This window comes from Lethenteron reissneri, chromosome 58, assembly GCF_015708825.2.
Source record: "Lethenteron reissneri isolate LAM-NWPU_2019-01 chromosome 58, ASM1570882v1, whole genome shotgun sequence".
NCBI lineage: Eukaryota > Metazoa > Chordata > Hyperoartia > Petromyzontiformes > Petromyzontidae > Lethenteron > Lethenteron reissneri.
The window spans coordinates 7,729,738-7,757,263 of record NC_083836.1 but is presented as its reverse complement, the minus strand read 5'-3'; the positions used below and the strand labels follow the sequence as shown (position 1 = coordinate 7,757,263).

The following is a 27,526-nucleotide window of genomic DNA, read 5'->3' as shown; positions in this document are numbered from 1 at the left end:
TGACAGCATGCGCCGTCATAAGCCGTTGCGATGATTAGTAAAGCTTGCTAAAAATACATTTAAATTCTTATAAACTCTAATGGTTGCCTTGCTAATGCCTAGCCAAACACACCCACTTTGACCATCAGTTATTTTGGGCAATTGCTAGTAAAGAATCACTAAATGCCACTGGCCATTTCCCAGCGTTGCTAATGAACGCAAATCTACACAGAAGCTTGAACTGTCCGTGTGAACGGCGACAGCGGGTCAATCGAGGCCCAGGTGTAATCCAACGCACGAGCGATTCTCTTATGAGTGAGAGACAACATAGAACGCGTTTATAATAGAGGTTTCTTTTTTGGGGTGAGATTGCGTACAAATAAATGTGTTGTTAAACCCGCCACCACCCGACACAGACAATCAGTAAAGGGTTTGTCACGTAAACAGAACGTGCCAATTCGTTACTGCTACAGCACACCGGTGTGTTGGAGAGTAAACCCACAACATTTACAATTTGAGTACGACCCAGTTGTTTACATGTTGTGGACTGCTCTCAGACACACCACCAGTGTGCGTGTGTACGTTGAACTTCTTTGGCACCGTACGTAGCCAACCGTGCTAATCGCAGGTGCGGGGGAAGGACAACAAACTAAACACAAAAATAAGTTCTGAAGAAATTAAGTTTTTGATCTAGATTGAAAAGTGCATAGCTCCAGTGGTTTCCTAATATCGGAAGGAAGAGCGTTCCAGATGGCCGCAGAAGGGCATCTGAACGCGTGCGATGCTGTGACCGTCTTTGTTCGATGGCCAGCCAAAGAAATGGTGAGTGTGCTGCTCAAATGGTAATAAATTGGCACGTGCATCGACATGACAACTTTATTCACTGGCTGCGTCGGGTGGTAGAGGGTGTAGGACACGTATTTTACTTCGGAATTCTGACCGAAAAATCTAAAGAAGAATATCTCACAAATACCAGGAAGAGGGGAGAATAAAATGTTTACAGATTATCTCGGTCCCGGAAGCAAACTTGACTTATCCTGGTCTCCTGAGTATTCTTACCTGGTTGACCAAATGAACTTTCACCTCAGTGGTGTAGTAGTATCTGTATGATTACCGTGCAAACGACAGCAACCAGCAGACGTTCAATGTCTCCAGGGAGACCCACGCAACCCCGGTGATCATTGTCGTGCAACGTTTCGCTTTGTATCTCTGCGTTTTATAAAGCGAGGGGGATTTTTCACCTCAATTATGCAGAGAAGCTCTTCCACATACGCTCTCTCGGTTTCCATGAGCTCGTTCATGATGTGCCTGCGGAAGAAACGGGCAGAGAGGCAGTGCATTAGACACACTATTAAAACTAGCGAAGAAAAATGACCAGGTAAGGCCCACTAAGTTTTCACGTTTCATTTATTAGGTATAGCCCTGTGAGACATGCGGCTCTTAAGTCGGGTGCAAACGCAACAAACAAAATATGAACACAGAAACATCTTAAAGCGACGACGCGTAACAGAAACATCCTGGAATAAACCAGCAAATATAAAAAAAGGATTAAAACGCTGTGTGCAAAATCCCAATGTGGTGCAAGTCAACAATAACAACCATAAGACGATTTAGATTCACCATATGTTTTCAAATCACCAAAATAAAGCTATAAAACAATGTAACAACAGTAATCATAGGAACTGTGATTCAAATGTAACAATACACGATATACATAGCCCTATCGCTCTTTCTCAGAAGCAATCTGGCCATCACAAATGTTAGTTCAAAGAAGTGGATTATCACGTGGACATTTATAGCAGCCAAATACATTAAAGGCACGTTTATTTCACACGTGGAGGGAAAAACCGAAGGGCCCAGAGAAACATCCACGCGACCATGGAGAGAACATGCGAACTCCAAATATACAAGAGGTGTCAGGGTCGGGATGGAAGCCACGACCTCCTGCATACCAGGCGAGAAAGTTTATTGTCTCACCAACGCGGCACCCACAGATGCTGCCGCACAGATAGAGGCTCACGTTAAAATTTAATCACACTTAATACACTTAAATACAATCCACTCTTAGTCGTTGTTGACAAAATTAAAAACATTTCGTCAGCGAGTATTTTTCCATCGCTTATTTTGTTGAACAAAACTTTGTTGAACAAAATTAACCGAGCTGGTCGCAAGAGTGGATCTTTTGACTGGATTGGGAACTTAGATCCTTAGAGGATTGTGGGTCCTATGTCTCCATCAGCAGTGCCACCTGGCTAGATTTAACTCTTAGATACGCACGCATAATTAAATCGTGCCATGTCTGTGGTCAGAACGTTCCACTCAGAATTGGCGAGTTCAAATCCCATCCGTCAACAAGGTTAATCAGTAATCCAACCCCTTGCTATGCAGACTTGCTCCCGACATAGGAATGAGGAATTTCCACCACTGGCTCAGTTGTGTCAATGGAGACCAGCACTTCCCTTTCAGTAGACTGTATGTGTACAGGAAGTTCGGGTAGTGCCACCTGCTATGACATATGGTTCAGAAACAGGGCAAAAGTTGAAAAGTGTGTCAAGAAGCGTACAAAGCTGCTTGCATGCAATTTCTCTGAGTGACAAAAAGAGGAACACGTGGAATAGAGAAGTTGTACGCCTTCTGGTGTCATCTGGTCCAACACCAATGGAGACTAGGCTCTAAAGAGAGCCGTCTCGGGTGTGGACCAATCAACTTCAAGGACAGTGCATATCATTATCATTATCAGAGTTGCTTCTTTTTGTTTGCTTTTTTGACTACTTGTGTTGTGGTTACTGCAAACATGATGCCTTGAATAAAGGTGTCAGTTTTCTACCAGTTTAAAAGGGTAAAAACCTACTCCTATATTTTGCCACTGGTAAAAGAGATATCATAGTGTAAATGCTTACCCCGAGCTCTCAATACTCTGATATTGCACTGTGTTTGAGTTGTACGCCTTCTGGTGTCATCTGGTCCAACACCAATGGGGACTAGGCTCTAAAGAAAGCCGTCTCGGGTGTGGACCAATCAACTTCAAGGACAGTGCATATTATTATCATTATCAGAGTTGCTTCTTTTTGTTTGCCTTTTTGACTACTTGTGTTGTGGTTATTGCAAACATGATGCCTTGAATAAAGGTCTCAGTTTTGTACCAGTTTAAAAGGGTAAAAACCTACTACTATACACACACTGCTTGCCACAAATTAATCACAATACCTCGCTGATCTCGTCAATCAGCTTTTGGCTGGCCATCCACCAGGGGCGGTTTCTTCATTAGGGCGATTGGGCGACGCACCACCAATGTCATTGAACCACAGAGTCACGCTAGCCGTCACTGTGCCTCTGGATATAGTCCAATCAGCGTCATGTCACGTTCTGTGGAGTACCGCCTCTTTTTGGGCGATTTCACTCCGGCTGAGAATCGCCCCGAGTGGCCCCATAGACTTACATTCAAAGATGTTTTTTTTCGAACAGGGGCGCTGCAATGCATTCTCTATGGCTTCCGGGAGGGCATGCACTAACGTGCTTACGTCATCATACGTGCTAACGTCATCATACGTAAGCACGTTTCATCCAACAATATAATTTATCGCCACCTAGTGGAATCTTTAATAAAATAAACTTGAGTGGTTTGTTTTAATAGTGAGTATAGAAACAAACAAGATGTATTGTAAGAGTCACTTTATTTTTCATTAATATTAAAGAAGTGAAGTTGCCTTTACATGCTTAAGCTGTTAATTTATCCATTGCATAGGGTGGACCTTATCCTTATCAATCATCCAGACATTTGCCCCCCCTGAGAGATTTTGCAGGAGCCGCCACTGCCATCCAACAAAGGTGGCCACCGCAACGCACGCTCTCAGATGCGCTTCTGCGGCCATCTGGAACGCTCTTCCTTCCGATATTCGTAAGCCACTGGGAGCTATGCACTTTTAAATCCAGATGTGAAAACTAATTTCCTTAGAACTGCTGTTTGTGTTCAGTTTGTTGTCCTTCCCCGCACCTCCGATTAGCACGGTCGGTTATACGTACTTCATTCTAGATTTGAAGCTTTCGTGACTGCAAGGATTGCTATTCTTAGGTTTTTTTCGGTAAAGTCACGTAGGTAAAACATTAAAATAAAAAAATCACGACGTTTCGGAGGCAACACAAGCTTCCGTCTTCAGGTGGAACCGTCACAGCACGCTTGCTGTTCGATTCCGTCCGTAATTATTTGATTACAGCTATCGTGCTGTGACGGTTCCACCTGAAGACGGAAGCTGATGTTGCCTCCGAAACGTCGTGATTTATATTTTTTTATTTTATTTTTATTTTATTTTTATTAATTTTATTTTTTTTACTACGTGACTTTACCGAAAAAACCTAAGAATATGGTAATATGTACTGCGCGAAAGAAGTTCAGCATACATAGACAGGTTAAGGACGCCATTCAAACTGCTAAGAAAAGTAAGTGGGCTTGGGCAGGACACGCAACTCCACGTGGTGACGGCCGATGGGTGAAGAATAATGAGGAATGGCAGCCAAGGAACGTCAAGCATCCGAGAGCACATCCACTGTTGATTTGGCGTTAAGAAATCAGCTCGTGTGCAGGAGCTAGGTGAGTTGAAAGTTAGTGGCTTGGGCAAGCCTTCATCCAGCAGTGAAATGACTATGGCTCATGATGATGATAATGATAATTATAAGCAAAGTGAGTATTAACTCATGTAAAGCTCGTTTGAGTGGAGAAGCCCGAGGCTCTTCGTAGCCTCTCTTGTCACCCTGCCATGTGGCTCTCCTTACAGCCAGGCCTCGATTTAGCAACAACAGCTGGTGTGAGCGGTAGGACCCCATCACTCGCTCAGGTAACCCGATGTCCCCCGTCCTTCCACTCACTGACAGACGCCCACAGTTAAATGCTGAATGCCCACACACTACCGGGCACCCCCCTCGACCACGAGCTCTCAGGCTGATAGGGGGTGGGTTCATCTTGTTGGTTCTTTCGGTAAAGTCACGTAGAAGGGAAATAATAAAATAATAAAAACATAATAAAATACAATTCTCACGACGTTTCGGCCACAACGCAAGCAGCCATCCTCAGGTGAAGAACAGGTCTGTCGGAAAAACAGTGTCTGAATGACACTGTCTTTCACCGCAGTCACGAAAGCTTTAAATCGAAATTTGACTATGAGTTGTTAACTACCTCGCTTGGTATACAAGAGGTCGTGGGTTCGATTCCGACCGTGATGCCTGTATATTTGGAGTGTGCATGTGCTCCCCGTGGTTGTGTGGATTCTTCGCTGGGTCCTACGGTTTTCCATACACATTTCGAGTCAACGTGCATTTAGAGTATTTGGCTGCTATTAATGCCCACGTGATTAGCCACTTCGTTGAGCTATCATTTGTGGCAAATCGGTTCTGAAAAAGAGCTGTATGGCTCAGTAGGCCTCACCTGGTAAAGAAAAATAATATACTTTAGTTTTTAGTTTCATCGAGTTGAGATCATCAACTCACTGCTCTTGAAATCTAGCTACCTCTGTAGCAGTTTAACACGTAGACTTTCGTGACCAATAATATTATTAATATAATTTTTTTGGGGTTGACATCAATCACCTTTACTCCATTTAAGACCGGCTTCTTCACAATTCTGGCTAATCGCCCGATGAGGCTGGTTGCAATCACCAGCGAAACGTCGTCCTCGAATTGTAAATTTTGCAGGATTTACTCTCCAACACACCGGTGGTGCTGAAGCAGTAACTCGTTGGTGCACCCTTTGTTTACGCAACAAACCCTACAAATTGGCTGCGTCAGGTGGTAGCGAGGTTTAACGGCGCATTCATATTCACGCGATCTAACCCAAAACAACCTTTATGCTGGTAGGAACCACCTGGTTCCACCAGCCCACAGGGGATTATTGTGTCCGTCCGTCCGGCGTGATTCCAAAAATGGGAGGGGTGGGGCTGGGTGGAGAGGGAGAGGGTGGGGAGGGGAGGGTGGGGAAGGGCTGGGTGGGGAGGGTGGGGCTGGGTGGGGGATGGGAGGGGTGGGGCTGGAGTGGGGAGGGGCTGGTCACTCCGTGGTGCCCTTATAAAACTCAACGTTTAACCTACTCACGCCGGCTTGTGCCCGCCCTCACAGTCGGCCATATTTGCGGAATACACCACGCCGCCGTTGACCCTGCCCATTGACCGAGCAAGCCCAACGTTCCTACCAGCTCCCTCCGCAGGAATGTTTATATGGATACTTTTGTACCGACTGGCTATGCGTGGACACAGCGGAAGGCCGATCCGACTGACTGTGGTGAAGCCATTCGCACTGCTGGATGGACAGAGGCGATGGTGGTGGGGTGAGGGTGGGTGGGGGGTAAAAAAACAAAAACCTGCGCTGTCGTTTCAACTGCCGTGGCGGATATCAAAGCGGAGACCTTCTGGTCGGCAACGTCCAGTGTGATCACCGTTGCGCCACCGTAAGCATCGCTATCATTTCGAAGTGTCTAACGCCCGCTGCAAGGGACACACCCAGGTGCCATGGGTTTACTGACTGAGATGTGGATAATACAAATAGGGGCACGGATAATGGGGAGTTTTCTCAAACCTGAATAACAGCGAGTCTCGGGTAATAGGAATTGCAGATAGGCCCGCCTCTATGAATGACCCGTCATTGCGCAGCGGACAGACCTTGAATTTAGTTGTGGCCAGCAGAGGGCGGTGCAGCACAACCCCTTTTGTGATCTGTACTTTCCTCCAACAATCTGTACTTTCGGTATCTGTACTTTTCTCCGACAATCTGTACTTTTGGGATCTGTACTTTTGGTATTTGTACTTTCCTCCAACCATCTGTACTTTTGGGATTTGTACTTTCGGTATCTGTACTTTCCTCCAACAATCTGTACTTTTGGGACCTGTACTTTCCTCCAACAATCTGCACTTTTGAGATCTGTACTTTTGGTATTTGTACTTTCCTCCAACCATCTGTACTTTTGGGATTTGTACTTTCGGTATCTGTACTTTCCTCCAACAATCTGTACTTTTGGGACCTGTACTTTCCTCCAACAATCTGCACTTTTGAGATCTGTACTTTTGGTATTTGTACTTTCCTCCAACCATCTGTACTTTTGGGATTTGTACTTTCGGTATCTGTACTTTCCTCCAACAATCTGCACTTTTGAGATCTGTACTTTTGCTATTTGTACTTTCCTCCAACAATCGCCAACCAGCACTGGACCAGTGCCCGCGAGGCGTAGGGAGGACCTCCTCCAGCAGTGGGTTGACACAACGGGCTCTACGTGTGAGTGCACGTGACGCAGAACATACTTTGTAGTTATGCGAATGCGCAATTTACGTGTCTAAATATCTCGTTGTTACGCTGAGCGGAAAGAGAGGCAGGTGTGCGTGTGTCGGACGCGGTGCCAGCAACATTGGTTGTTACACACTGTGACACTCGAGGCCGTCCGTATTTATTTAAAAAATGCAAAGAACAATGCCTCGATCGGAAGTTTCTATTGTTCAAAGAGGCCACGTGTCTTTTGTCGTCCGCAAACACAATATCCATGAAAGCGGGGACATCCTGTTTTGTCTGACTTACCACTGTGTTTGCCTTCTCCCCCCATCCCTATGTCTACAGCAGTGTCACTGCATCGCCTAAAGCCGTAAGCCCCTGTGATATTCTGGCAATGTAATTTGTCTGCATTAATGTCGACCAGCAGGGCCGATGGTGGCAATGATGTTTGAGCTGGGCTTACGGGTTAAACAGCTGCGAGTTCAAGTCTAGGTCGGGGATTTGCAGCAACGGACGACGTTTGCCGCTGACAAAACTCGGCGGTCACGTTTCGTGCCCGGCTAGGTGCACATTCCCGATTTTGACGATTCCGCAAATCGCATCTGGAACTCTGCACGACTGCCTCGAGAGAGTGAGAGAGAGAAAGTGATGAGATAATGTGATGAGAGACATGATAACGTTCACGTATTTAATAGCTTAATTACGCATTTTTAAAGTTAATAAATGTGATGGATTGGTATTCGTAGGCCAATATCATTATCCACGAAATTTGTTATTTGAAAAATAATTTCTTTAGAACCGCTTTTTTGTTTTGTTTAGTTTGTTGTGCTTCCCCCGTGCCTCCAATTAGGCACAGTTGGCTACGTACGGTGTGAAAGAAGTTCAACAGACTGTACATACATACGAGCATCTCCAGAACGTATCCCTCGCGAATAACGAGGGGATGCCATAGCGCTCGGAGTAACGCGCCCCACAGCATCCGCTCACCCTCATAGCGAGGGAACGACTTGGGGAGAACAGGCGGTGAGCTACAACCTAATTCCCACCGAGGTCTGCGGTTCACTATATACCAAGATGGTATTGGCCACCTATTGAATTCTAGATTTGAAGCTTTCGTGACTGGAAATATTAAAATTAATAAAAGTAAAATAAAATATTTTTTATTTAAAAATTAAAATTAATAAAAGTCAAATAAAAATAAAATATTTTTTATTTTACTTTTATTAATTTTATTTTTTTATTTACGTGACTTTACCGAAAAAACCTAAGAATACACCTACTGAGTGTCATTTTTTTTTTACATGAGCAAGCAAAGCGACCCTCCTGAAAAAAGCTATCCTCACGTGCGAGGGGGCAACACTATATCCCATAGAGAGATTGAACAGGTAAGAGTCCACATTTCTTGTGCATTCTCCTGGCACTAGCTCCCATGGTAGGCGCCCATGGGAAGGGAGTTTTACAACATTTTCACAACATTCCGTGTGATCCACCACCACCACTACCAAAACCCTCCACCTTGCCTCACCGGTGCTGGATTACAGAGGGGCTTTGGATGCATATCTACCAGCGCCCGCTTGGCTAAACAGACTTAGTCACTCCCCCCCCATCCCCGGCTCTGAACACGTGAAACACAAACACACACGTGTCCATGTTTCACATGACATACACGCGAGTGAGTTGCGTTCGAAATGTTTTTTTGGGAACGGGTGACCAGAGGTCGAGCAGCAACAACAACAAAAACACACGAAGTTAATGAATTCGCCGGTAAAAAAAAAATGTTTTTAATACTGTATAGACGTTTACACTGTATCCCATTATGGCTACGAGATACGCTTCAGTATAATAATTTGTAGAGGGGGGGAAAAAACATTCCTGGACGCCGGTTTTATTCAGTACACGAGAGGATTCAAGTTTGTAACCGAAGAAAAACGCGATTTTCCCCTTCTGTCTGATTCAAACGACAACGTTGAAACATTTCGTCGTTTTTTTTCTTCATAACGTAGAATTAAACTACAGCTATCAACGAGTCGCTTTCCTCTAATTCCCGTGCGTCTGCCTTGGAGGGTTACATCTGATATGGGCTGGGCACATTTAAAACAAATAGTAAATGGGATAAGTTACAGTACACGCAAGATTGCTCAACGGTGTTTTGGACTCCTGACTGCCACACGTGGCCCCCCCGGAGTTCCACACGGCCCCCCAGCCTGCCACATGTGCCCCCCCCCCCGAGTGGCACACACGTGCCCCCCCCAGACTGCAACACGTGCCCCCCCCCGAAGTTCCACACGGCCCCCCCGGAATGCCACATGTACCCCCCCAGACTGCCACACGTGCCCTCCCCCAGACTGCAACACGTGCCCCCCCGAAGTTCCACACGGCTCCCCCGGAATGCCACACGTGCCCCCCCCCCAGACTGCCACATGTGCCCCCCCCCCAGACTGCCACACGTGCCCCCCCCCGAAGTTCCACACGGCCCCCCCGGAATGCCACACGTGCCCCCCCCCAGACTGCCACACGTGCCCCCCAGACTGCCACACGTGCCCCCCCCAGACTGCCACACGTGCCCCCCAGACTGCCACACGTGCCCCCCCCCCATGAGTCCCACACGTGGCCCCCAGTCTCCACCCCGCCTTTCGCAAGCAACTACTGCCACCGTCATTAAACCCTAATTTGATGCATTAACATCCCAGCGCATCCAATGACCGTACAGTCCCCGCCACCAAGAACAGCCGAAACGTTTCCCCAGGAACGGTGCTCACTTCAAAAGAAAATACAAAGATGCACACACCCCCGGTATAGCCTGCAACAGGCTGGTGGGGCAAGTGCTGCCTACGAAGGTCGGGGTGGGTGGGCCAGCACCACGCCCGGCCGCCTTTGTCTCCCTAAGCGCCGATGTTTTTGTTGTGACACATCACACGAGGTCGAATCAATTGAGTCTGAGTCGACCTAGGGGAGGCCCAGAACCGGTTTAGATGATCGTGGCTGGTGTTTGGTGGCCGTGAGCGGGAACCGAACCCGGGATCGGAGCTGTTACACCGCTACCACCACCGCTGCACATCCACAAACTCCACCAGCCACACACTCCACCATCCACCATCCACAAACTCCACCATCCACACACTCCACCAGCCAGTCTCCTCCTCCTCCCCGCCTCTCTCCCTGCCCCTCTCTTCCGCACCATCACTTCCCCCAATCCCCCCCACCCTCCCCACCCCCCCCACCATCCCTCCCTTCCCCCCATCATCCCTCCCTCCCCCCCCACTATCCCTCCCCCCCCACCATCCCTCCCCCTATTCCCCCCCCCACCATCCCTCCCTTCCCCCCCACCATCCCTCCCCCTATCCCCCCCCACCATCCCTCCCTTCCCCTCCCACCATCCTTCCCCCCCCACCATCCTCCCCCCCCACCATACCTCCCTTCCCCCCCACCATCCCTCCCTGCCCCCCCACCATCCCTCCCCCCCCCACCACCCCCCCCCCCACCATCCCTCCCCACCATCCCTCCCTTCCCCCCCCCACCATCCCTCCCTTCCCCCCCACCATCCCTTCCTTCCCCCCCACCATCCCTCCCTCCCCCTATCCCCCCACACCATCCGTCCCTTCCCCCCCACCATCCCTCCCTCCCTTCCCCCCACCATCCCTCCCCCTATCCCCCCCCCACCATCCCTTCCTTTCCCCCCACTATCCCTCCTTTCCCCCACCATCCCTCCCCCTATCCCCCCCCCACCATCCCACCCTTCCCCCCCACCATCCCTCCCCCTATCCCCCACCACTATCCCCCCCACCATCCCTTCCCCCCCCCACCATCCCTCCCTTCCCCCCCAACATCCCTCCCCCTATCCCCTCCCACCATCCCTCCCTTCCCCCCCACTATCCCTCCTTTCCCCCCACCATCCCTCCCTCCTCCTATCCTCCACCACTATCCCCCCCCACCATCCCTCCCCCCACCATCCCTCCCCTCCCCACCATCCCTCCCCCCACCATCCCTTCCTTCCCCCCACCATCCCTCCCTTCCCCCCCCCCACCAGCCCTCCCTTCCCCCCCACCATCCCTCCCCCCTCCCTCTCTACCCCCACCACCCTCCCTCCCCCTCTTCCTTTTACGCCCCTCGGGGCAGATGCATTCGCCGACTCGCGATGCGCATCGACGGCTGACTTCATTCTGCTGCTGCGGGGCGGCGGTGGCGGCGGCGGTGGTGGGGGAGGAGGAGGTTCGAGGGCGGTAGCCGGCAAGAGAGAGAGAGGGGGGCCAGCGTGTGATCCCCCCCCACCAACACAACGAGGACTTTCCCGTCATTGTCATCTTCGCGAGAGAGAGACACGGGGCGACATGGGAGTGGGATGTGCGAGGCGACCGTCGTGCGCGCTGCGATTCCAGCGGACCGAGTTGGACGTCGCCTGTTGCTCGTCGCCCGCGACGAGCGCCGGTGCGGGGACGTGGCCGAGAGGGTGACGGACGAAGGATGCAGGAGGCACATCGGAGATTTCGAGTTCAGTGATCGCCCGATGGAGGAGGAGAGAGAAGAACTTTTACACATTTTTCCTGCCACCAGCTGATGAGACCAATTTCCGTTCAACTCCACCCACCCACCCCCCATCCTTCATCCTTCCTCCTCCTCCTCTCCTCCACCCACCCACCCACTCCTCATTTCCTTTCCAGCTCTTGCTATGGTTTAGGCTTTAGGTTGTGTGTGTGTGAGTGGCTTGTGCATTCGCTCAAACAGTGGGTCGGAGTATATTTCTGTGACCGGCCCGGGCGAGCCGAGCCCTATTTATAGTCCGCAGAGGCAACCGACGACGGACGATCCCTGTACAGTTTTAAGATGTTCATTTAAAAAAAAGAAAAATTAGTTTTGGAGTCAACCGACTGATGATGGAGGAGTGAAGAGGGGACGGAGCGCCCAGCCGGCCCGCGTCAACCTCCAGAGCGGTCACGAGCCGCCCCCCCCCCCGTGAGCATTTTGTACGCGGGCGAACTACCACCACGGCCACTATCCACCACCCATCCATCCACACAGCCGCACCGGGCCAAGGAGTCGCGGCCACACCACCACCGGCTCACGCCAAGGTACCGTGACACCAACACCGGGTTTGGCGACGTACGGCGCGAAAGAAGTTCAGCGCACGCACGTGTAACCCGTGAGCATTTTGGCAAGGGGTGCACAAAGCGCCGCACCTTTGCAGGGGTAAGCCCTTGCCTATCTCTCTGCCTGTCCTGGTGTCAAAGCGACACAGACAGAGACCCCGTGTGGAGGTGCGCTCGCCGCTTGTAACGCGTGCGTGTCGAACTTCTTTCGCACCGTACGCAGCAGCCGACCGCGCTAAATCGGAGTTGCGTGCGAGAGGCGGTGGACAAGAAAACTGCAGCGCTAATAGACAACGAGATTTCAAAGTGCATAGCTTTCGATGGTTTCCGTGTCGCCACGGGAATGGAGGAATGTCACTCGCACAGCAATTATATGAAATGCACACAACGTATGGATACTGACTCAGCATTCAGCCCGACTTTGTTGCTCCTGCTCCACTCTGTATTTAGAGGTGCAGTCGCCGGCACGACCGGGAGTTTCATGTAACTTTTCTGAATGGAGAGACGGGGAGAGAGAGAGAACAAAGAGGCAGATTCGAAAATCACCAATAATTGTTTAGTCCAAATTTCTGCAAGGTGTCTCTCCTAGCCACGTCGAAAATCACCGATAATTTTCGATTTAAAGCTTTCGTGACTACAGGGATTCATCCTCTTGGTTCTTTCGGTAAAGTCACGTAGAAGGGAAGTAATAACATAATAAATAAAAAAAAATATTATGTTTTATTTTTATTATTGTATTACTTCCCTTCACCGATAATTGTTTATACTCTTGGTTCTTTTGGTAAAGTCACGTAGAAGGGAAATAATAATATAATATAAATATAAAACAAAATATTAATTTATTATTTCCCTTCTACGTGACTTTACCGAAAGAACCAAGAATATGAATCCCTGTAGTCACGAAAGCTTTAAATAAAAAAATAATTGTTTAGTCGAAATTCCTGCAAGGTGTCTCTCCTAACCACGTCTAAAATCACCAATAATTGTTTAGTCCAAATTCCTGCAAGGTCTCTCCTAACCATGTCGAAAATCACCAATAATTGTGTAGTACAAATTCCTGCAAAGTGTCTCTCCTAGCCATGTCGAAAATCACCAATAATTGTTTAGTCCAAATTCCTGCAAGGTCTCTCCGAGCCATGTCGAAAATCACCAATAATTGTTTAGTCCAAATTCCTGCAAGGTCTCTCCTAGCCATGTCGAAAATCACCAATAATTGTTTAGTCCAAATTCCTGCAAGGTCTCTCCTAGCCATGTCGAAAATCACCAATAATTGTTTAGTCAAAATTCCTGCAAGGTGTCTCTCCAAGCCACGTCTGAACATTTGCCGGGGCTGGGTGGTGGTGGTGGTCCGGACAGCCACAGGAACAGTCACGCAGAGTGGCTTCGGCGGGCAATCAGGGATCGTTTTTCGCATCAGTCGGCAGTAAAACAACACACGGCAGGGCCTCTCGCCTTTCCACGGACGAGTGTCCGTCCGTCGCGTTCCTTCCTTTCATGTGCTCAACCACAGCCCGCGTCTCTTGGCTTTTAATGTAGCTTCTTCTTGTTGTTGTTGTGCGAGTTCGTAACACCACAGAGTTGGCGTTGATCGCTTCTCGGCGTGTTCTTACTCGGACGGTGGTGGAAACTCCACGTTCCTATGGTACTTTAACACGTAGGAGGCTTTCGCGAACAAGATCATCGCGTAAATATATAAATGTGTCGTTAAACCCGCCACCACCCGACACAGCCAATTTAGTAAATGTCGTGGCTTTGCTCTCCAACACCGGTGTGCTGTACTAGTGACGAATTGGCCACGTTCTGTTTACGTGACAACCCTTACTAAATTTCGATTTAAAGCTTTCGTGACTGCAGACACTGTCTTTCCGACAGACCTGTTCTTCACCTGAGGCCGGCTGCTTGCGTTGTGGCCGAAACGTCGTGAGAATTATTTTATTATGTTTTATTTGTATTACTTTATTATTTCCCTTCTACGTGACTTTACCGAAAGAACCAAGAAGATGAACCCTTACTAATTAGCTGTCGGGTGGTGGCGAGTTTAATGACAGATTTATATAATTACGCGATCTAACCCCCCCAAAAAAACATGTATTATGGATCCGATGGTACGATTCAACCAGAAGTTCAGTGGACCTGCACGGCAGCTGAAACGGTGGTGCGAATTTATCAAATTGCCCTCGCCTTTGTCCAGCCAGCAATATAACTTAGTCGAGTGGCAGGTTATCACACACGTGGTGGAGCAAAGTCTGGGTTGCTGCCTTCTTCTTCCAAGACGTCTGGCCGACGTGAAAGAGTTAGGTAGGCCAAGATAAGACTGCAGAGGAACTCACCTAGCTAGCCCTCCTAGTGGAGGGTCTTCCACCATCGGTGGTAAGAGTCAACACGGTTTTTGTTCATTGGAGACCTGTCTCTGTTCTACGTATTTGTTGAACTTCTTTCGCACCGTACGTTGCCAACCGTGATGATCAGATGTGCGGGGGAAGGACAACACACTAAACACAAAACGCAGTTCGAAAGAAATGAGTTTTCGAACTCAAACTCATTTCTTTTGAACACCCACTTTAGATTTTCCACATACAGTACTGTACTTGGTACTAATTTTATCCACCCCAGAGATAGGATGGTGTTGTGAGTCAAGTACTCTATCTGCTATGCTGCTATCCACACAACGCTATGGTACAGTATATATGTGTACATTAGAACACGTATGCATACATCTCCTGGCTTGCCAGGGTAGTTTCTTTTTACACAATTGCTGAGCAAAGGGTTTAAAAAGGCAGCCAGCCACAAACAGCACTTATGAAGGTTGTGCTGGATAAGAGTAAAAACAATCTTAAATTGAGCAAAGTTATTCTTTGTAAAGGCTTGGGAAGAGTGCTAATGGCAGGGCAATTCCAAAGTGGAGCAGTGTGGGAGAGGAACACTCAGAAAGATACGTGTTGTGACCTGCTGTGTTGTGAGTGAGTGGGTCGGTGAGTGAGTGGGTTAGTGAGTGGGTGAGGGTATGTTGTATGAATGTTAAGCCTATGTCGCACCGTACGTCGCCAACCATGCTAATCGGAGGTTGTGACCTGCAGTGTTAGTGTGTGTGTGTGTGCATAAAGGGGTTTTATTGTGACTTGCCGTGTGGTGAGTGAGTTGGTGAGTGAGTGGGTGAGCGTGGGTTGTTGTGACCTGCAGTGTGGTGAGTGAGTTGGTGAGTGAGTGGGTGAGCGTGGATTGTTGTGACCTGCAGTGTGGTGAGTGAGTGAGTTGGTGAGTGAGTGGGTGAGCGTGGGTTGTTGTGACCTGCAGTGTGGTGAGTGAGTTGGTGAGTGAGTGGGTGAGCGTGGGTTGTTGTGACTTGCCGTGTGGTGAGTGAGTTGGTGAGTGGGTGAGGATGGGTTGTTGTGACCTGCAGTGTGGTGAGTGAGTTGGTGAGTGAGTGGGTGAGGGTGGGTTGTTGTGACTTGCCGTGTGGTGAGTGAGTTGGTGAGTGAGTGGGTGATGGTGGGTTGTTGTGACCTGCAGTGTGGTGAGTGAGTTGGTGAGTGAGTGGGTGAGGGTGGGTTGTTGTGACTTGCCGTGTGGTGAGTGAGTTGGTGAGTGAGTGGGTGATGGTGGGTTGTTGTGACCTGCAGTGTGGTGAGTGAGTTGGTGAGTGAGTGGGTGAGCGTGGGTTGTTGTGATCTGCAGTGTGGTGAGTGAGTTGGTGAGTGAGTGGGTGAGGTTGGGTTGTTGTGACCTGCAGTGTGGTGAGTGAGTTGGTGGGTGAGTTTGTGAGTGGGTGAGCGTGGGTTATTGTGACCTGCAGTGTGGTGCGTGAGTTGGTGAGTGAGTGGGTGAGCGTGGGTTGTTGTGACCTGCAGTGTGGTGAGTGAGTTGGTGAGTGAGTGGGTGAGGGTGGGTTGTTGTGACCTGCAGTGTGGTGAGTGAGTGGGTGAGCGTGGGTTGTTGTGATCTGCAGTGCGGTGAGTGAGTGGGTGAGCATGGGTTGTTGTGACCTGCAGTGTGGTGCGTGAGTTGGTGAGTGAGTGGCTGAGCGTGGGTTGTTGTGACTTGCCGTGTGGTGAATTGGTGAGTGAGTGGGTGAGCTTGGGTTGTTGTGACCTGCAGTGTGGTGAGTTGGTGAGTGAGTGGGTGAGCGTGGGTTGTTGTGACCTGCAGTGTGGTGCGTGAGTTGGTGAGTGAGTGGGTGAGCGTGGGTTGTTTTGACTTGCCGTGTGGTGAGTTGGTGAGTGAGTGGGTGAGCTTGGGTTGTTGTGACCTGCAGTGTGGTGCGTGAGTTGGTGAGTGAGTGGGTGAGCGTGGGTTGTTGTGACTTGCCGTGTGGTGAGTGAATTGGTGAGTGAGTGGGTGAGCGTGGGTTGTTGTGACTTGCCGTGTGGTGAGTGAGTTGGTGAGTGAGTGGGTGAGCGTGGGTTGTTGTGACCTGCAGTGTGGTGAGTGAGTGAGTGAGCCGAATGGCTCACAGGGTAAATCCTAATAAATTAAACTGAAACTTGTTGTGACCTGCAGTGTGGTGGTTGAACACAGTGCGGCTTAAACGAAACATTCAGTGTCTGGTAGAGACCGAGTCCTCAACATTGGTGGTGAAATCAATGAGTGAAGTTCACAGGAACGGTAACCATGGTAGTAGTAGCGATAGAGAAGTGACGAGGAGGCAACTGACCGTCAGTGAGCGAGTGACTTCGGTGAATCGGTGAGTGCTGGATGACCAGTCACCTTCAATTTTTATTTAACAGCGATGAAGGCAACCGAGTGCTTCACCCCGAATATGACAACGGAACTCCAGACTTTGGCCGAATGTGTGTGTTGTGTTGTCGTGAAGATTGCTCAGAGTTCGAGGCTTTGGCATAAGAAAATGTTTTTATTCAAAGCCCCCGTCGCCAGATTCGTAACACAGCCGCTCCACGATAGGGTCCGATTTGAGCGTTGTGCCAACAGACTGTGGACAATGATGTCGGCGTTAAATATGATGGGAGCAGTTGTAGCATTGCCCAGTATTACACGATATTATCATTTACTGGGGCTTTTTTATCGGTCTGTACGTGACCAGGTTTTTGTTGCCCCAATCAAGAACTGTATTCAAGCGAGCGGTGATGGTACGGTGAAGTATCCTCATGTTGGGCGGCGAAATGTCTCTTACTTGCAGCTTGTGATTTGAACGAGTATGATGCACAATGTGTCCTCTCGTCTACAAACGAGTGGATCATATTGCGAGTTGGAAGACAAAGCGATTCACAAAGAGGAGAAGAAAAATAATATTCTTGGTTCTTTCGGTAAAGTCACGTAGAAGGGAAACAATAAAATAAAAAACAAGAATATGAATCCCTGCAGTCACGAAAGCTTTAAATCAAAAAGAAAAATAATGTCAGAGACCAAGGAGAGACCCTTGTGGAATGCCGGAGTTGATGGTGAAGGGTCACGGATTGGCCACCATCAACAACCATGTCTGATGATCGCTCCCTTCGGAACTGAGAAACCCAAGCGTGCAGATGAAAGTGGATGCCGGCTGATGGTAGCTTGGCAATTAGCGTGGGATTCCGGACACGGTCAAATGCTTTAGTAATGTCAAGCGGTGTGATCACGGAGTCTCCAAAATATTCAAGGCATGAGATCTCGACGTGAGCCACGTGGGCTGACGGTTCACCTGCAGAGCGTGCTTGATGCTATCTATGATCTTCTTGGTTCTTTCGGTAAAGTCACGTGGAAGGGAAGTAATAAAACAATAAAAATAAAACATAATAAAATAAAATAATTCTCTTATTTTATTTTATTATGTTTTATTTTTATTGTTTTATTACTTCCCTTCTTATTTTATTATGTTTTATTTTTATTGTTTTATTACTTCCCTTCTACGTGACTTTACCGAAAGAACCAAGAAGATGAATCCCTGCAGTCACGAAAGCTTTAAATCGAAAGCTATCTATGATTCCGATGGTCGCCAAGAAGTGAAAATGCTTCCAAGTGACGGAGGATGCTGATTGTCGATTACGGATTCCATCACGCTGGCATAGCAAATGAAGTCAAGGCGATGAGGACAGCAATAACAAGCGTGAGATGGATCACCCTCTGTATGTGTAGGTTGTAGCAGTAAAGCAGGTAGATTAATACGCTGACGTGTAATCCGTCAGTACAGGGATTGAGTGTTGTGACGCTGAGATTTCTCAGGTAACTCAGGTTTCCTCCCACGTGTATTAACAAAAACAAATTAATGGAGTTGGCTAAACATCCCAATATAGATCCAGGTCTTGGGCAAACTTGCTGGCACCGGTTTTGGATGCTTTCATGCTTTGTTTTTCCTCACGGCCTTCTGAGCAAAAAACACTGCGGATGCACATTCTTCAGAAGTCAGAGATGCAAATAGCACGCTTGATGCAATATACAGCATGCAACTATGTTACGTACTGTGACGGAAATAACGTCAACAGATACGTACGATTCAAAATATGCTGAGAATTAGGCAAATAAATTAAGTTGTTTGGCGTAACACTTACGTATTGGGCTTAAAGTTCCGATTAATGAAGGGTAAAGCCTGCCATGTTAGTGTTCGGCTTAATTTTCGGCTTAATGTTCGGATTGATAGGCAACGCAAATTATTTACCCGAACATTAACGCGACGTTCATGTGTTCTCACGTGAATTTCATTTATGTTAATGTGCCAGGTTAAAGACGCGCCGCGCATACCTGTGTGTGTGTGTGTCAATACAATATTTAGATTTTCTGCCGTCAAAAGTTTGGTGAATCTTTGTCGCGTGCAATGGAATGCATTGCCATGACTGCACAACAATCCACTGAGATTATTGCACTTAAGTGTGTACTATGAGCCTGTGTGAATAATTTAGGTGTGCGTTTGTGCGAGTATAAACATATAAATACAAAGATCCCCAGTATAGGCTTAGCAGACTGTTGGGTTAGATGCTGTCAGCAAGCACACGAGGGGGGGGGGGGTGGCCAGCATCACGCCCGGCCGCCTTTGTCTCCCCAGTGGCGATTTTTACACTGCGCCGGGTACTCATTCTGAGGCTGAGTCGACCTAGGGGAGGCCCAGGACGAGCTCAGATCGTCACTGGCCTTCTTCTTCCTTTGTACGGCTGCTAATGGATCCGGAATTGCGTTATTATTCGTTGAAAGGCCTGTTCTGGATGACCACAGTGAAAAACTGGAGAGTGTTTTTAGATTATCATTCGTGCATCAGGTATCCACATCTGCCATGGTTTGTGCAGTGGGATGCGGCTTGGGGTAGACTGTGAGCTTCGTGGAAGATCAAACCCAGAGACCTTCTGCGTTGGGTCTTTCACAAGGTGTTCGTTGGGGAGTTCTTTTTTTGAACTCCATTCAGCTCGCCAAACTTTATCGTGGTTGAATTTGCATTGTTTCGGTTGAAGCGTATGGGTCCAAAAGAGCTCGCTTGACTTCAAGCGATAACGATGGATGTTACTGAGCTCCAACATCATCAGCACTTGGGAGATTAATACGTGTGCCGTGCCTGCCTTAATAGGCGCCACGCCACTAACAGCACTAGCCCCGGCAGCCTGTTAAAAGGCTACATGGATCGACTAGGATACAATTCGCACTCATAAGTTAGATCAGTGCCAAGTGGTATCTGAAGCTGTAGTGGGCCTCCCACTGGGCCTCCCCTGAGGTCTATACAGTCCGATGCAGCATGCAAACACCAGCACTGCAGGGTTAAGGGAGTATTGATGTGGTGTTGGCCACACGACTCCCATACAAGTGCAATATGTAAGTGCCTGTGTGCGTGTCTTAATGTGGGGGAGCGCTAGAGTAATGGTTAGCCTGATGCGCTACGAACCTGGCGACCTGGGTTCAATTCCCATTCATGGCCAACACGCACAGTGATGATTATTTGAATCGGTATCTGGTCCTCCCCTAGGTCGACTCGGCCTCAAATGAGTACCTGGTGCGATGTGTAAACAAAGGGCCGTGCCGGCCTTCATAGGTGCTGCTCCTCCCACGCGAACAGCACTTGCCCCAACAGTCTGTTATGGCTGTTTTTGCGTCTTAATATGGGCCGAGATTGTTTCTTTAGAGACAAAGGGGTCAAGTGACCAGAGCAGTTGTGATACCCATACCCTCTCTCGTTCGTGTGCCATGCTGGTTTTATTTTATTTATGTGCCCTCTAATAGGTGACAGTGAAACAGCACTTGGCGTCATAGTCTTAAGGCTAAGTTGGTGGGGGGGGGAATATTTGTTCTCTTTGCATTATAGTATTCATATTAACGCTCTTCCATGAGTGTGTGTGTACACATGTGTTTGGGTGCATATTACACCACGTGCATTTGATTAAACGCTTCTTTTTTTAAGTGCGCGTATGCAACAGCCATGCAAAACAATCCCAAAGTTACCGACTGGTCCTAGGCGTTTTGCCTTTGACAGAGGTAGGATGAAACCCACGTGCATGAGATAGCAAAATAGTATTATATTCGTCACTGTTGTTGTTGCTGCTGCTGCCGCCACGGTAAAACACTTACTCGCTTGTCAGAATGCCAGCAGCAACGTACAGTGCAATTACATAAGCGTGGAGATGTCACGCCGATTGACCGCAGGCACACGCGAAGACTCTCCACCACCACCACCACCGGCATTCAGAATCAATCAGAATCTGTGTTTATCACTGGAGGAATCCGATAAGCCAAGAAGCTCTTCATCATAGATGCCCAGTAGGGGCGGGTAAGAACGTTACAACAACAAACAGTACATAACATGATAGTAGTCCAAAGTAGAAGAAATGTAAACAAATCACTCAAACAAATACAACGAAACCATCCCCATTTTTTTATTTAAAGCTTTCGTGACTGCAGGGATTCATCTTCTTGGTTCTTTCGGTAAAGTCACGTAGAAGGGAAGTAATAAAATAATAAAAATAAAACATAATAAAATTATTCTCACGACGTTTCGGCCACAACGCAAGCAGCCGTCCTCAGGTTGTGGCCGAAATGTCGTGAGAATAATTTTATTATGTTTTATTTTTATTATTTTATTACTTCCCTTCTACGTGACTTTACCGAAAGAACCAAGAAGATGAAACCATCCCCGTCTTACCAGACAAAGCCCACTAAGGCATTAATTGAGTTTTTTGTTTCAGAGGCGACCTGGCTAACACAAACGATAGCTCAACAAAGTGGCCCATCGTCATCTGGACATTTATAGCACCGATAAGTAATATTTTAAAGTTTTTTTTTTTAAACACGCTTTAATGAAATGTACCTTACTGGTAATGGAAGAACTCCACGACTCCAGGAAGTGGCCCCGAGGCTTGCCATAATGTAAGGGACCGTGGTGATTACAGCCAACGTGAGTTGAGCGTGGACAATTAGACCCAAGCCGAAACATAACATAAAAAAGATTGTTTAAAATATATTTTCATTTTTTATGATAGAATATGGTATTGTCACCAGTATGACATAAGTATACTAAGTTTGCAGTCGATACCACATTGGGAAGTGGGTTAAAATTGAGTTACAAGATTTGAGGATACGACAACAACAGAGTGAGTTAATAGAAAGCGTGTAAAAATAGTGTAAAAATATATATTTTTTTAATGTTTTTATGATAGAATATAGTAATGTCATCAGTATGACATACATATACCAAGTTTGCAGTTGATACCGCATTGGGAAGTGGGTTAAAATTGAATTACAAGATTTGAGGATACGACAACAACAGACAGTGAGTTAATAGAAAGCGTGTAAAAAGAGTGTTAAAAAAATATTTTTTTATGATAGAATATAGTATTGTCATCAGTATGACATACATATACCAGGTTTGCAGTTGATACCACATTGGGAAATGGGTTAAAATTGAGTTACAAGATTTTAAGATACAACAACAACAGACAGAGTGAGTAGGCCTCGGCAATGTAAGGTAATTTACCCTTTTTACCGGGTAAAATGGTAAAGGGTCAAGGTGTCGGAATGCCAAGGGGTAAGGTAAAGGGTAGGGTAAAGGAAGCGCGAAGTATAACCCGGTAAATACGGTACCTTGTTTACCGCTAAAAGCTCCGTGGCACAGTCCGTGGCCTCCATTTAATAAGTAATATTTTTTTAAAACTTTTTTTTAAACACGCTTTATTGAAACGTACGAGTAGTGGCAGAACTTCATGACTCCAGGAAGTGGCCCCGAAGCTTGCCATAACGTAAAGGACCGTGGCCAAGCCGAAACATAACATATTAAAAAGAATGTTGAAAAACAGATATTTTTATGATAGAATATAGCCTTGTCATAAGTATGACGTAAGTATACCAAGTTTGCAGTCTATACCATATTGGGAAGTGGGTTAAAATTGAGTTGCAAGATTTGAGGATACAACAACGACAACAACAATGACAACAACAGAGTGAGTTCAAAGAAAGCGTGTAAAATTGGAATTGAGAGTATTCTATATGTATAAAGCGCTCTACCTAGCATTTACCGTTATAAAACTTTTTCATGTGTAGTACCCCAGTAATTGCCCTGTAATCGGGTAATTTTTATGGGGTAAGGTTAAAGGGTAGGGTAAAGGTAGGCTCGTTGCTTTTTACCGTTTACCTGTTACCTTACCTGCTAAAGGGTAAAAGGTAGGGTAGAGCGATTGTATTGTGATAAGGTCAAAGGTAGGGTAAAGTTTGTCTGGTTATTTTTACCGTTTAACTTTTACCTTACCTTGCCGAGGCCTAAAAGAGTGAGTTAAATAAAAGCGTGTAATAATAAAACAATCTAAGTAATCGCACTCTGGGGTAGCCCCACCGACAGTCGACGTTGAGTCCGGCCCCCTCGACTTTTATTATTTTCTCGTGCGTGGGGCACGTGGGGCACGTGGGCAAAGGTGGGTTTGGACCGTGGACGCTGTTGATTTACGGGGCAGTTTATCCTTATGGCGGAACCCTGGGGTACCAATAATACAAACTGGCCGAGGCAATTAAATTTTTTTTTTTTCTGGGACACTTTTCTTCCAGGGGTGGACTTCACTCCGCGACTGGGGTACCAATCAATCCGAAATCGGTGTCGAAACGCAGCGGAGACGATTGCGCCGAAACCCTGAACGCTCGTAGTGGTGCATCGTGCACTGCTCGTCGAGATGAGTCGATTGCCGCATCGCCGACCATCAAAAGCGTAAAAATCACTGCATCACGGACATTATGCGTGAGCCGGGGTACGATGGTACCCCGGGGTACCGCCATAAGGTTCAATTATATCTTCTTGGTTCTTTTGGTAAAGTCACATAGGAAGGAAATAATAAAATAATAAAAAAAACATAATAAAATAATTCTCACGACGTTTCGGCCACAACGCAAGCAGCCGTCCTGCGTTGTGGCCGAAACGTCGTGAGACTTATTTTATTATGTTTAATTTTTATTACTTTATTATTTCCCTTATACGTGACTTTACCGAAAGAACCAAGAAGATGAATCCCTGCAGTCACGAAAGCTTTAAATCGGAGGTTCAATTATAATTATAACAGGGCACGATCACGTGATCAACCTTATTGGACCACCAGTAAGCAGATGGGGAGCCGCATTTTTGTTGATACAAAGCTCAGTCTGCCTTGTTTTTTAGATGTGGGCTGGTGGTGGGGGGTGTGTGGTCGAAAGTCTGGAGTCGACTGCGGTCACCACCCCCAGGACTGACCATGAGAACGTGTAGGAGGGACTCGATGCCCCGATTTGCAAAGCAAAATGCAAAGTGGCCATCCGCGTCAACGTCGCCACCACCACCACCACAGCGAACCAATCCGTCCTGCTCAACCACCTCGGCGGAACAGCCATCTCCACGTGTTCACGTGACGCATTAAATCTCTTCCTCTTACTTAAAGGAATGTATTAAGGCGCTTTGCAAAGAAGGAACAATGAGTCAACATCGGCCATACAAAGATAAATAAGACACACAGAGAGAGAGGGGGGGGGGTGTTCAACGTATGTTGGGTTTGAGGTGGGGGCACAGTCAATATTAAACTGAAAACGCACGTGTTCTTACTACCTCCTACACAAACTAAATAACGTTCTTGTCTGCTGCTGCTCATAATATTGTCCAGGTCTCTCCGATTCGTCCAAATGACGGGCCCACTTTGTTGAGTTATCATTTGTGGTGGCCAGGTCGCTTCTGAAAATTAAGTGAATGCCTCAGTGGGGGCTTTGCCTGGTAGGATGGGGATGTGGTTTAGTTTGTATGTGTTTGGGTGATTTGTTTAGCTTCCTTGGACTTTGCACTCAAGATCGTGTTTTTGTACTATTGTAGTAACGTTCTGACCCGCCTCTACTGGACGCATGTAAAACAAAGAGCTTCATAGCTCATCAGATTCCTCCAGTGATTAATAAATATTCCGATTCTGATGTCCGACGATTTGCTGCGTGCGCTGGGAGCTGTGCCCATGATAACCTGGCGCATTCTGCCCCAGCTGTTACCCCCCCCCCCCCCCCCCCACGATGGAAAGACTTTCTTCGCGAAGTGCCAGTGTTGTCTACAGGGTGTTTAAAAAAGATGGACCCAATTTCAAAGCAGTATATTTCACGATGGCAACATGTTACAATTACACAAAAAGTCACAAACGGTTTAATGAGTTATCAAGTTTTACTAACCATTTTATAAATGCTCTGTGCCCTCTACTTGCTGTACGGACAACATCGAGACGATAGTTGAATTCGTCCCAAACGCCGCTCAAAGTGTCTTCTTCCACTGAAGTCACCACTGCCGTGATTCTGTTTTTGAGGTCATCCAGATTAGTGTCGGTACCAACGACGAATGCTCTTTGACATTGGCGGATCAATGCCAAGACGCCGTTGAAACGCACGCTGCACCGCAATTACAGATTCAGTCTTGCTGAACTGCAGAACGCAAAACGCCCCTTGTGTTGCGGGGTCACCATCTTGCGAATGACTGAGGCTAGGGGCTGTTTGTGCGCTGGGAGAGGCATCTAGCGGTAATCATTTGAAACTCTATGCCCCGCCCTTTCAAGTGGTAAGAGTTTAATTCATGGGCGGTTCGTGGTTGCAGAGATATAGCGATTTTAAATCGGGTCCATTGTTTTGAAACACTCTGTATATTGGAACAACATTGTTTGAATCGGGCAAGGTATGCGCGGGTTTGGGCTAAGCTTTCGGCAGGGCAGGAGACTCAGCGCCCCACGCCCCAAACTTATCTTGAGGCACAGATAACGATCTTTGGTATCGCTGCTTCTCTTTGTGCAGGATCTGTCAAGATCTTAACCAATTAACTCGGGGAGGTATGTGAAGAATGTCATGTACAGGCGTGCCTATTAGGTCTGGAAACCCTCACCAAGGCTCTCACGGGCCGGAGGGCACCAGGATTCGGGGCTACGGAGAGGGAGGGATATCGGACAGTGAGGGGGGGTCCCATTTCATTCATTTGACTAGGGCCTGTGCCAAGGTATGGCCACTACGCATCTGGTGGTGTAGTGGCCTCTCTTCACGGGGAAGAACCGTTCGAACGCTGCACAGTTCATTTTATTTTCGTCGGAACGAAGTTTGCGTGCGACGACTTTTTCAGCGAAGCCGGGGCACCGAATAGGTAACCATTAGTAAATAATTATGTCTAGTGCTGTGTGAGTGAACGTCGGCCCCACGTTGTCACAGAGCCACGCTGACAACCTCCACCTCCTCTAGCACATGCAGGGCAACCAGTCCATCCGGCACGCCCTGCATAGCTGGAGGCGATGTGCAGCCACGGTCTCCTGCTGTCCACATTCACAGCCCCCCCCCCTTCCCCGCGGTGCACTAAAATGTGGAATGAACGTGGTGGGGAGTTTTTATTTATTTATTTTTGGAAGACCCATGTATGTTCTGCACCTCACAAAGCCTTTGTTGGATTCCGGAAGAAGGGTAGATAAAACGTTTGGCGAGTTTCTTCATCTAAATGTGTCTGTGTTATTTGTATGACGGTATGAGTAACATTTCTGCTAACAGGTTTTTCTCGCTTCATATCGGCGTAAGCGTGACACTCCAAGGGAGGTAAATTACCTGGCTAAACGATTATGTAAATCATACATTGCATGTAGAAATTTTATATATATAAAAACACTTTTTGAAGCGGCTGACGTGTCAGCTGCATGCAATTGGCCCTAATTCCACCCCAATTCCTGCTTGGCATCGAGGCAAAAGGGGATTGGCGAAGTAGAGATTGGGCCCCAGATATGGCCATTACCTGCGCCAATGCTCAACCAGAATGTACACGTCAGCTAGGTCTCGGCAACAAAAAATAACAAGAAGAGGCATTTTTTTTCGAATTCGAGACGGTGGCCCTGAATAAATAACGTTCACGAAGGCAGTCCTTAAATAGCCGCGCGTGGCTCTGGGAGCCGTAGGTTTGCCGACCCCTGGCCTAGGCTATACACGGAAAAGTACACGTGTGTATATATAGTCTAGCATACGCATAGGGCAGCTATGTGTACATGTCGCCTTGGCTATACGCTTGGCTGCTCCATGAATTCCGGCCATCTGCGGGTGTGGGATTAAGGACTGGATGTCGCGGTGGCAAGATGTGAACTACCTCGCCTGGTGTCCAGGAGGTCGTGGGTTTGATTCCCCCCCCCCCCCCCGTGTATTTGGAGTTGCTCTTCGCGTGGTCACGTGGTTTTTCTCCAGGGCCTCCGTTTTTTTGCCTCCACGTTTAGAAACATGCGTTTCGAGTGCTCGGTTGCAATACATTTCCACACGATAAGCCACTTCATTGAGCTATGATGTGTGGCCAGATCGCTTCTGAATTAGAGCTGTAAGTGTAATAGTTTAGTTTTGTGTCTGGGAGGTTTTCACAAGGTCATTCAGGTTACGTGACCCCCCCCCCTTCTTTCCTGAACGCCACGTTGGAATGCGGGTAGAATTGAGTCGATTCTGCACTTCTCGGCCTAGGCAGTGCATTTCAATGCACATTCTGGCTGCCTGGAATTGGCCATAATCGCCATTCTGTCCAGTTAAGTACAGCCACATTTTAGCAATATAAGTTAGATTGCCATCCGAATTGCAATAGAATCCCATTTTACTGCAGGAATCATCCATGGCAAAATCCCTGTTGGATTCTTATTCATATGAGTGGCAGTTTTATCATGATAATCGCTCATATATAAAACGTGATTTCTGCAGAGCGATTATATAAATCCAACACGAGTGCTATGCCCAACACTACTGTAAATGTTGATTAAATAAATACAACTGTTGAAAAGAGGCTACAAAATATTTAAAGTTAAAAAAAAACATTTCCTGGAATTTTTCAGGGGAAGGGAAAG

At 47.5% G+C, this 27,526-nt stretch overlaps 2 protein-coding genes across 9 annotated transcripts in view; one reads left to right on the top strand and one right to left on the bottom strand.

Annotated features, from left to right (window-relative positions):
* Positions 1 to 27,526, bottom strand: part of LOC133357615 (guanine nucleotide exchange factor DBS-like) — a 198,514-nt gene that overhangs the window by 53,873 nt on the left and 117,115 nt on the right. For all 8 annotated transcript variants that reach the window (XM_061575651.1, XM_061575648.1, XM_061575649.1 and 5 more), the window contains one exon: positions 1,221 to 1,287. In XM_061575651.1, the coding sequence (XP_061431635.1) occupies positions 1,221 to 1,287 (67 nt within the window). The remainder of the gene's footprint in view (positions 1 to 1,220; positions 1,288 to 27,526) is intronic.
* Positions 11,434 to 27,526, top strand: part of B3GNT5 (UDP-GlcNAc:betaGal beta-1,3-N-acetylglucosaminyltransferase 5) — a 36,828-nt gene continuing 20,735 nt past the window's right edge. The window contains exon 1 of the mRNA XM_061575665.1: positions 11,434 to 12,290. The gene's annotated coding sequence lies outside the window, so the exon portion shown is untranslated. The remainder of the gene's footprint in view (positions 12,291 to 27,526) is intronic.